General features: G+C 35.8%; 1 protein-coding gene across 1 annotated transcript in view; it reads right to left on the bottom strand.

Moving 5' to 3' along the window:
- Positions 1 to 252: 252 nt before the first annotated feature.
- Positions 253 to 12312, bottom strand: part of LOC145673268 (chloride channel CLIC-like protein 1) — a 216301-nt gene continuing 204241 nt past the window's right edge. The window contains exon 10 of the mRNA XM_081742804.1: positions 253 to 9384. Within this exon, the coding sequence (XP_081598930.1) occupies positions 8773 to 9384 (612 nt within the window). The 3' untranslated portion in view covers positions 253 to 8772. The remainder of the gene's footprint in view (positions 9385 to 12312) is intronic.

The following is a 12312-nucleotide window of genomic DNA, read 5'->3' as shown; positions in this document are numbered from 1 at the left end:
CTTCATTGCATAGTTCTTTCCTCGTTCTCGATTATTTGTATTGCTTCGATAGAAGGTAATCTGACTTCTGTAGTGTGAAGAATTCAAATAAACAGAGCTATTTTGGCCTATGTGTATGTATTATTTTACTTCCGTAGATCCCCATTATTGTTTTATGTCTGTCAATAGTTATGGTTAAAAACTGCTTTTAGCTAAAACTTATGTTAAAACGAATTCTTGAAGAACTAATGGCTTAAAAGAAAAAAAAAGTGATCATAAAATATACATATATATTTGACAAATTAATTTATACATATAATTACAGCTTAAGCTTCATATCAGTCTTATTACAACAAATAATTACATGTTAAAGGTACTTCATAAAGGACTGGGTAAACTTTTTTCACTCTTCAATTTGCCATAAGTACACTTTATTTCAGCATATACAAAGAAGGCACATGAAAATTAAGTGAACACACGTACTTAGTACGGCAAAGTTTCTTACGCTTCTAGGTACAACTGAACATTCATTACTTCAGCTGGACAAGCTACAAATTATGGTTAAAAAATATTCCTTTATTGGTAACAACCAAATCAAATGAACTTTATATAGTTTTTCTACCAATTTCATGGTCCCGTGCAGAAACATCAAGTACTTGAAACTTGATTTAAACGGACTATTGACATCATTTACCAACAGAGATACTAGTAACATTATACAGAGTAAATTCAATGAAACAGCAAATGTGTCACTTTTACATTCTCTCCCCTTCACACAGTACAACAACCGGAACGTAGCTTTGGGCCTTATTCCTTATCAGCCTTCGTGCACCATAATGCAAAGTAAAACTTACATAACTGCTACATTTATTATCTCAAATTAAAATTATTATTTTGTTGTTGCTCGTTGACGCAAACCATTACGAAATGGGGTCCTTTATTCAATTACCACGTCGAATTCTGAGTGGTTCAGCCGATTTGAGAGCAGTATTCTGCACCTCCACTATAGTGAATATCTGCACTATCTTCGGTTTCTAATTCATTAATTTATAAGGAGAAGTATTTCTGTTTTCTTTTACATGAACTGGACTTTTAATAACTTTATTTCACTCATTAAATATAGTTAAATGTCCCTTGCTTAGTGAAAATTAAATTTTGTTCTACAGCTGAACTTGGTCATACCAATATCGGTTTCTGCGACACCTCGTCTATTGCGTCAAATATCAGTGTGACCAACTACCCCATACCGTAAACGTCGCCGACAGTGCCCACTTGCCGGTAAATGTCGATTGTAGACATAGCGACGTGCCGAAAGATTGCCACTAGTGTGTTATTGGCGGCAGGATTTCATCAAGTCGAAAGAAATATCTAGAGTCGGTGTGTTGAAGTTCCAACTGCGAAACAGCGAAGACTTTATTTTGGTCCGCGATCCTTCGATTCGTCGCGGAGAATCGTGAAGGGACCAACACGAACTATCTGCAGTCACGTGCATGCAGTTATTATTATATATCTTTTCCTGACAAATTGTTTCTAAAATGAGTTCCGGGGGTCAAGAGTAACCCCTGCCTCTACTCATGAAGTGAAAAATCTTGAGATAAGTGTGTATAATTGTATGAATTTAGATGGCAACTGTCACCGATCATTAGAAAGTAAATATGAGAGAACTATGAAATAAAGGAAATACATGCGCATCACTTTGTTATAAAATTACATGGCTAACGCATTTTATCTGATTCCAAACGTCATCGTTGAATATACATGGTTAAAGGAGCACTCTGACTGGACAAATTAAAACGACCTCAACGATTTATCCCTCTACAAGCGATGTTTTCTTCATCGCCTCCGTGGCGAAGTCGGGTTAGTGGTTCGCGCCCATCCCGAGGTACTTTTTTTTTTTTTTCTTTTACTGTTTTTAGATTCACCTTAATGTAAACAAGTCACGCATATAGGCGATTTAACATATTTTGGGACAGTAATTTTGTGATTTATTGGCGTTTCGTCGCGTCTCTGCAGCTGGTATAATTTTCAAAACGGAAGTGGGGCCACCGCGGATCGACGCTGCGGGGACGCCATAATTTTGGTGAGATGTCCCTAGTTTCCCATCGGTGGTCCACCGACGCTTACGACACGGGATAACTTCTCATAAGGCAAGTTATTCTATATCATGCTTAGTATGACATTCATAAATGCATCATATAACTATCTCAAACTCGTATCTCTAATGTAGGCTTGATCGGGTGGTCAAATACTTAAATCATTCCCAACCTTCGATGCCTGATACAGATATTACACATCTCGGTCATAATGGCGCTATTTTTTAGATCCTTTTGGAATCGCTATACCTGAATTTAACTGTATAGAATTTTGATATTTAATGGCCAAATTCAACTAATATCAAATTTATATATAATGCAAATTAATTTTGAAAAAGCACAGGACAATTAACTAAGACTTGAAGAAGAAATCATAATGTTTCACAGAATTAAAAGAAGGTAATTTCCCATGTAATTCAATGGTCTAAAAACTGAATGAACTGTAGGTACTAGACACTGTTAATACGTAGTGGCATTCTTTATAATAGTGAACACTATACAGTAAGAGTATAAATCATTCACAGAAAAAGAAAAGCTGTTAGGCAGTACGCAGTTACTTTGCTAGCTGCACAATCGCTTAAAAATTGCGCATTACTGGAAAGTGTTAAGACAAATTAACTGTTTCATGACGATTATCTACAGAACTGGCTCTGACAAAGAACACAAAATGTCTGTTTTCGAGTATACAATATGCTGATTTCAATTTATACATTTAATCATAAAATACAGTACTCTTAAAGTTCTTCACTACGCTTCCGCCCTCTTTTCTTACATTTTGACTTTAGATACTTACAAAATGCTATTAAAATGGTAACAATTGGTCTAGAATCTTTCATATAGTGCACACATTTTCATGCCTAACAACTGTTACGTCTTACAGACTTATACTCTCAGGTAAAGAACATTCAAATTAATTGACTAATACAATAAAAAGAAACTCAGATAGAGTGTACTTCTTTGGTACATACGTTCGCTCTTATATCCACTTGTTTTTGTTTAACCTTTTTACTGCTGCGGCCGTCGCTCAATGCCTTCATTGAGGATGCCGCCACTTTTTTTGGCGAGCAGCTACACCTAGGAAGCTGGTTATTTTGGTATAGAATATACGAATAAGTTTTGAATCTTTATCATGTTCTGCCACTCTTCAGGATTAGGAAGAAGCTTAATGAACTGTTTTTTTTTTTTTTTTTTTTCTTTATGGTGCTATGTCAGAAGTGACAAGATTAAGTTTATGCCCAAACTACTTCATCTATATATGAAATATAACATTTGAACACTATATACCTTATTAATGGGCACTTGTGAAGGAACATCTTAAAGCTTTAACTGTAGATTAACATTCTGTGGTTAAACTTGACTATATACAGAGTACTAAGTAAGGCATATAAACAACTATACACCATTACTAATTAGGGTTCTGAAACCCAGGAATATCAATAATATTACTTTTAAAGAGGAAACATAGTTATATTCGGTCTCCAAATATATTTTTTTTCGGTTTTTCGCATGACAATAATTCAATCCATCATATTAACATGTAAGTAACAGCACTGTACACATACTATCACGTGTACGTAAAGACACACTCTTGCACTCATTGTACTGTACTGCTTGACAGGAATTTATTTGTACAATAGCTGTCGTCACGTATGTATTTACTACAGAGATTACACATACTCCTATACATCTTGAAAGTAAGTATAAACGGCAGTAGTATCAACCCAAAAGGTATGCTCAGCATACAAGAAATGAAAGGATATTGGTTCCATTCAAAAATTTTGAACTAGAGAGTCTAGAAGGATCTTACATCATAAATCCTATGCCCTGTTCACATTTCAAGTTTCTAGCCTAAGTGGTTTGGCCTGGGTTTTCATCAGGCCAACTCCTGGGTTTTCATCTCTCACTCACCCAGGACGACTTTTATCATATATAGAGATTAAAATTTGATAAATGGAATAATCTGTAGTTAATATTCTTATAAAATAAAAATTAAAGTTCTTCCATAGTGACGTTGAGTATGCACATACAGAGCGATTAATAAAATAGAATTTAATTTAAAACTTTTGATTATGTGTAACTATAGAAAAGACTATTGTCTATAGTCTAGTTCATAACTGAAGAGAGCTTGTATCATTTCAGCATGCGTGTGTCCATCTTTTTTCACAATGATTTTAAGTTTTTTTTTAAAGATTTAAGAAATGACCCTAATTGCTTGGAGCTGAAATCTGTAGAGCAAAGAATAAACGAAGAATAAAATCCACTCAAAGCTGAAAATTTGTACATTTAAATAATAATATGTATTAACAATTTTCACGTAAAGTTCCTTTAAATTGTTTAATCCTGATGCAATAATTTTTATAAGGCTTTCTTTATTGCTTCTGGTTAAAATGAATCAAGATGAAAAGGGCAAATTCAACTACAACTTGGAGATTTGCCAGTATGCACAAACTGATGATAAAACATTTTTCCGCCAAAAAAAAAAAAAAAATCAATTTTGTTGCAGCACGCTTCAGGCTTCCCAACCAGCCCTACTACTTACGGCTGAAATCATGGTGAATTTACCTCATCTTAAAAAATATATGCCATAATACATTTTGTAAAACACAATTACCAGATTTATAATTATAACACTTCAAAAACTGTGGTGATTCTTAATTTAACTTGTTTATACAAAGATGTATCAAAAAATAAAAAATGTTGCGGGAAGCTTCCAAGGGGCGGGAAGACTGACGGCAATTACAGCCTTCTACGTCAACCTGTCTGGTACTTAGAGCAATTTAAAGATTGTGCATCGACTTGAACATTACTCCAAGGAGAGGTCTATGGAGAGAGTGTTATGTCGCAGAAACATATGTATGTGTGCTGCATCACATTCGTAAGTGGTAGGACTGACAGATGATGACAGAAGTGACAGACCAGCAGCGTCCATCACCGACAAGAACGTATATGACGTCGATGCGATAATTTGTGAAGACAGAAGGTTGCATGACACTACAAATCTCACATTGTTCTGTGAGAAGTATCTTCCATGACCAACTTGGCTTCAGAAAAGTTCGCGCGCGCTGGGTAACAAAACATCTGATTTATAATTAAAAATATCTTCGATGGGCATTTCCCTGATCCGCCTCACACGATATGGCCACGAAGGAAATCCATTCCTTTATTGTATCATAACGGATGATGAAACCCCAATATCCCTGTGGGCATCTGAATCAATATACCAGAGCATGACATGGAAATATCATCGTCACCGTCGGCCAAGAAACTGAAGACCACAACATCTACCAAGAAAATAATGGCTACTACGTTTCGAAACCGTCAGGGCACGAGAATTACTGCGGACACGCACTTCCAAACCACGGACAACCAGAAAGCAACCATATGTCTGGAGGCACTACGAGAGGAAGTGTTGTTACTGCAGGATAACGCATGACCCATCCAGTCCAACAGACCCGTACACACATTATGAGTTACAACACAGATATTCATTATCATCCTCCGTATAAGCTTGATTTAGCTCCTCCGCCTACCATTTTTAATTAGTGTATGTTTTGCCACAGCATCGCATACTATATTTTTAGTAAACCAACAAATGCCCTATTCTTAAAACCCAAACGAATTCAAGAGGCTAATGAAATATTGGGGAAAATTAAACAATATTCATTGGAACTGTAAGTACGGTCATATTTGGAAAAAAAAAATCTGAATATTCATCTTTCAGATATTTGTTGGTAGTTTCCTTAAGGGATAAAACTCCTTAGAGACAAGATTTTCAAAATTTTTAAGCTTGACTGTACATTATCGTTGTTGTAAATTTCCTTATTTGTGAATTTCTTCAAGCCAAAATCTTTCACTATCACATATTCATAAAACAGATACAGAATGTTGCTGTTAGTATAATGTAACTCTGCAAACATATTTTGTAACTAAGTTAACATGCTGTAATTTTGAAAATGTGTACTATATAATATTATTTTCTAAAAATATATAGCTTCCCTTAAATGGGCATGATCGTGTAATAAATTGTATACAGTGTGTGAAATATATTACAAAATGAACACTTACATCAACATTAGGTTGGTGTATAAATTCATATTTTCGTTTCGCGTGTTGGTACTCTATTTATTGATTGCTATTTTTGTTTAGTTCAATAGTTACGCTTGATTTTACGTATTAAATTTTTCATTATTTCAGATACTGAGTAGAGCCGTGGACGCTAGAAAAAGTGTGTGAAATGGAGAAAGTGGAACATTTCCAACATATTCTGCTCTTCGACTTCAATAAAAGGCCGAAAGCTGCGGAGGCGGCCCGAAACATTTGCGCCGTGTATTGGGACCATGCTATTAGAGGGAGCACAGCAAGAAAACAGTTTCCTCGTTTTAAGAAGGCCATGCTGATATTCTCCGCCAGCAACTCTCCGTACAACGATAGCGCGCATCCACAAAAGTTAATCCCATATATCTGGTGGAACGGCGAGGATATGCTGTACTATGAATTCCTTCCCCGAGGAATAAAAATAATTATAGGCATTTACTGCCACCAACTACGTCTTGCAGACGCAATCCAAGGGAAACGAGCAACAAGACTGTGTGATGTTACTGTACGATAACGCCCGCCCGCACTCTGCTAACCTAATAATAATAATAATAATAATAATAATAATAATAATAATAATAATAATAATAATAATAATAATAATTATCCAGGAGTTAGGTTGGGAAGTCATTCTGCATCCATCCTATTTATCTGATCTTGTGCGCTTTCAGATTTTCACTTTTTCTGCTTTCTATAGAGCAACCTTCAAGGGATTTATTTTCCAGATGAAAATGGTCTTGACAAATTCCTTAACTCAGAATCACGCGATTTCTACAGAAGTGGAATCGAAAAACTACTCCTGCGTTGGCAGACTGTTGTAGATAATGAAGGAAAGTACATTGTTGACAATTCATTTCTTACATAGCCTCGCTGCTGAAAGGAACGCTAAAATTCAAGATCAAAATCAAATCAAATCAAATCTTGTGTGTTTAATAAATTTATATTATTAAACTTTAATAAACTTATGAAAACAAGGCTACGGAATTATGCACTGATCCAATAACATAATATGACAAATTCAGTCCCAACATTATACAAATTTGACCACTTTTTAATACTAGTTACTCCTCCCTAAGCCTTCGGTTTGTCTGAAAATTGCCTGCATACTAGCGACATCTCTTAGCATCAGGTAGGAAGCAGCGCAGCTAGCAATAATCATTAGCCTAACTATGAAGTAGCGTAAGAATATCTTAATATTTTCGCCTAGATGTATATGAAACCCGTAACTCTTAAATGTTTTGAAGTTTACATACTAGCGCTACTTACAGATGTCGATGTATTTGTATTATAAATAGGATTATGTGGGATTCAAGCTCTGTCACGTTATACTTAATAACTAAAGAAGAAAGGAAAACAACTGTTATAGACTACGTACATACCTTATTAATAATAAATTAGGTGGACTCGATTGACTGACAAATTGTCATAACAATATTACTGATGTACAACTGGCTCTTTGAATTCACAACCCTTATACGAATACAATTTGACGAGATGATATTGAAATTAATGTAAAATTTGCAGATAAATATTTGTGACTGTTCTGGACAAAGGTAACCATTCACTATTAATAATCTCAACAAAAGAAAAATCAAAAATTGTAATTTGCACTTCATTCTTTCCATGTATCATACTTACAAAAACTGCTAAAATTAAAGCTATAACACTAATAATAAAAATAAGTAGATCAAATAAAAACAATAACATTAATTGAAAACAAATGGTAAACACATTACATCACAGTTATTGAATCTTCTTGAATTCTAATGTAAAAAGGAGGAAAAAAAGGGGGCTCAGTGGTTTGAGCAGCGAAGTGTTACTAAAATTAACTATTATCGATCTTTAGTTACCGAATCATACCGTGCATATAACTAGAGAGACAACATATATGCTGAGACGTGAAATACAGAATACATATTTTCAAGATTACGTCGCACAGATGGCGTTACTGGGTTAACAACAGTACACAGCTACAGAAGAAGTTGTATGGATTGAAAAACCTCTTCATTCAGGAAAAAGTAACTGTATGACTGAATTACATACTTTGAAACAAATTTATTTTCCTATATTACTATTTCAGAGCCTTACAAAACTGCATAGTGATGATATTCTGGAGCCTAACAATATTTAGATGTAAGAAAATGTACACAGGAAAAACAAATGGAAGAAATTAGGAAGGAATTTCGATAGTAAGCAAACAAGATCGTAGTTTTCGCCATTTAGGTACATGAAAACGAATTTCGCTACAAATCAGGAATGATTTTTTTTTCCTAATTTGAAAGAAAAAAAGAAGAGGATTTTCATCTTATATTTTCAGAATGGCTGTCATGCCATGCACTGTTAGTTCTGCAGTAGCTACTATCACATTTTTTCTATATTCTGTATTTCATTACCCAATTGCATGTGCTTCTAGACACTTTATGATAAGACCATACTATATTCATATATTAAAAACACTAACCATCTCTTTTTTCAAGCATATAGTAAATATCGAATCATGTTACGAAGAGACTAGTGAATATGTATAATAATTGACCTGTATAATACACTTGAGAGCATTTTTTGCCAATGAATTACACTATAGAATTATAAAGACGTACGACTTTCACTTCAAATCAAGGGAACATGATGGTGAATCATGAGAATCATCATCATCGAGTATGGCACTTATGTTCTCTAAAAACTGACTGCATTTCTCGCTTGGAACTTCTTCGGAATTTTCAACCAAATCACAAAATTTGGTTTTTGTTCTTCCACGCTTCCTTAATGTTTCAACTGGCTTCTTCAAGGTTTCACACTCCTCAATTCTATTAACACAATCATCAGCAGATGATTTTGATCTACTAACACGATGTTGGCTACCATCACTAGGTACACTTGATGATCTGTAGTGATTAGGTCTATCATAATCATAATCATCATCATCATCCGTATTTTGATACCTTGAAGAGGGTTTCCTACGGAAATACTCATCATCTGCTCTCACATATACTAGGTCCTCCATACTACGAGATCGGCGAGAATGCGATGATGAATGATCTACCAGTACCGCCTTGAATTTACGTTGTGTACGCTTCGATTGACTTGGCATAATATAATAATCATGACTTTCAAACACATCATCGGAGGAATTTGAATATCTTAGAGGTTCTATTCTTCTTCGACTTACTGGTTCTAAATCTTCTATTCTTCGTCTATCTGGCTCAGTAATGTGTCGCTGCAATAAAAAATACAATAATTAGAAATTACAGTTAGGAAAAAAAAAAAAAAAAAAAGATCACAAATTAAACCATTAAAATTAAACTATGGCATTTTCAGACCATGAAAAATTCTGCTGATCAGATGGTCAAAGTTAATCCAATGATGCATGGCCACCGTATTGATATCCAATGCCTTTATTTGTAACATTCTTGACTCAAATTTCTGTTGGTTAATTAAAGTTTAACAATTCTTTTCTGCACAAGTACAGGGCTTACTGTTTCATGTGGGGTCCGAGGTAAGTACTTCCACCTGGAACCATACACACAGAAAGCACGTGCATTGGCTACTAGACTATAAAAATTCTAGACTCGCATTCCTAAACTTTTAGCATAAGTAGCTTCCCGATTACTTCACAAGGCTAGGTTAACATCGAACCAATTACAATATTACTTTAACGTTTATTCGAAAGTAATAAACACCCGATAAACTGATATATATTATCAAAATAATAGAAATATCTTCAAAAAGTTGAATTTAATAGAGTAATACGGTACTGAAACTACTTTCGTTCTTATGACTGCTCTGATGCTGCGTGGGATGGAGTCATGAGGTCATGAATGGTGTGAAGTGAAGTATTATACCATTCCGCATGGTATCGTAAGAAAGGATAGAGGCCGAAATCTGAACCGGGTTCGTGTTTCCAAAACGGATCACAGATGTTCAATAAAGTTCAGATCTGAGCATTGGGTGGGCCAGGGGAGGTGTTCAATTTCATCCCGATGTTCCTCAAACCACGCTACACCAGCTCTAGCTGTGCGGATTGACACATTATAATCCTGGAATATGGCGCCATTGTCCGGTAACACCTGAACCATAGGATGCACATGATTCCCTAAAATGACGGCATAATCACGGGTAGTGACTCAACTGGTAAGCATCAATACAGGATCCACTGAAAACCAGGATATTGTGGCCCACAGCATCGCTATTATTTTGCGGTTGGGTGGAGACACTGCAGATCAGACGCGTCTTTCGTTGACTACCCGTGGTTTGAAACAAAGGAATTGATGACTCATCCAACCATATTCCACGTTTCCAGTCATCAGTGGTCTATGATGTATGTTCACGGCACCATTGCCGTCGCACTAAAATGTTATGGTCTCTTATCAGCGGTTTCTCCTGTGTAACCAAACGCTGTATGATGTAACTCGCGCGGACTGTGATTATCGACACATGCTTTGGGAGGTGCTGCTTCAGTTTCTCCGTCACTTGCACCGCAGTTGCTGAGTGACAATCCGCTTTAATACTCGTCGGAACCATCACTGAAGGCTTTCTTCCCACCACTGTCCCTCTTCGCCGATGTGGTTTTGCTGTGAGTTTTGCCGTGGCCATCACCACCTTGGATACTGATACTCACGCCAACCCACTTGCTACTTTCGTCACGCTCGCATCAACAATTTGTCCTCTTTGGAAATTAAGAGATCGCGCATTTCAAACTTTTACTGCCTGCTCAATTCACTGCAAACTGTCATTCCACTGCTTTTCATGCACGGAGGTTGCCCTAACACACCACTACCAACAGTGCCGTTGATGCGGTCACCGCTTGACCGCTGGGAACTCAGACACTGACGTTTCCAGCACCAGGTGTTTCTATTACTTTGATATGCATATTTAATATATATATATCGGGTGTTTCAAAACAACACCGACAACGTTTGAGAGATGATTCCTGACACCAAGATAAGACAAAAAGTATAGACCAACCTGGGTGCACAAATGCTTGCTTTCGGAGTTACAGGCTGCCGAATAAACTTTAAATGTCCATAGACTATGGGACCTACCGTAGTCGGGTCAAGACTTCACTCAGGAACTAATACCTGCACTGTCCAAAAATATGTGTTTCAGAAGCCTAAGCTACTCACGCAACAATTTTTACAGAATGAGTTCTGCTACGAGCATATAATTTAAAGTACTCAACAACTACTTCACAAAAATTGTTGTAAAAGTACCACAGGATTCTGAAACTCACATATTTGGATAGAGCACATGTTAGTTCCTAAGTGAAGTCTTGACTCGACTAGAGTAGGTCCCATAGTTTTGGAGCTATGGACATTTAAAGTTCATTTTTTCATGTTTTCGGCAGCCTATAATTCCGAAAGGAAGCAGTTATGTACCTAGATTCGTCTATACTTTTTGTCTTATCTTGGTGTTAGGTATCACCTCCCAAACGTTGTCGGTGTTGTTTTGAAATACCTTATATCTATATCTATATCTATCTATCTATCTATCTATATCTATATCTATCTATCTATCTATCTATCTATCTATCTATCTATATATATATATATATATATATATATATATATATATATATATATATATATATATATATATATATATATATATATATATATATGTGTGTGTGTGTGTGTGTGTGTGTGTGTGAAAAGGTAACAAAGGAAGTTCTGTCGTTTTCTGTGGAAGTCTGTGTTCAATTGGCCCTCACACCGTGAGTTGAATGCAAAAGGAGATACCGTGATTGCGGGCTACTTGGACCCATACCAAAACTCGTTTAAAGTCCCATATGCAATGCAATATTCAGTGAGTTCAGAGTTCGATCCATTAGATGGGATCATAATGCAGGCGTACACACATTGAAACTAGTTCTGTGGTAGGCTACGAAGGAGCAGCATTGGTGAGAAAGGTCGTTGACGAAAAGAGTGTATTTATTAACCGCCAAACTTTTATATGTGGACACTATTTGCAAAAAAGTGGAACCAATGCTAAGTAAACACATAAATAGTTACATATAGGTTAATGAAACTGACATGGTAAACTTTCTCATATACAGTAAGATGTGTGCGTAATTGCATTATTTATGAAGTGTGTACAGATGACCTGGAAAACATGGATATTTTGTTCCACCCCATCCTTTAGCATCTTC

Source organism: Thermobia domestica, chromosome 16, assembly GCF_964235325.1.
Source record: "Thermobia domestica chromosome 16, izTheDome1.hap1.1, whole genome shotgun sequence".
In the NCBI taxonomy this organism is placed as follows: domain Eukaryota; kingdom Metazoa; phylum Arthropoda; class Insecta; order Zygentoma; family Lepismatidae; genus Thermobia; species Thermobia domestica.
This window is presented reverse-complemented; position numbering and strand designations above follow the sequence as displayed.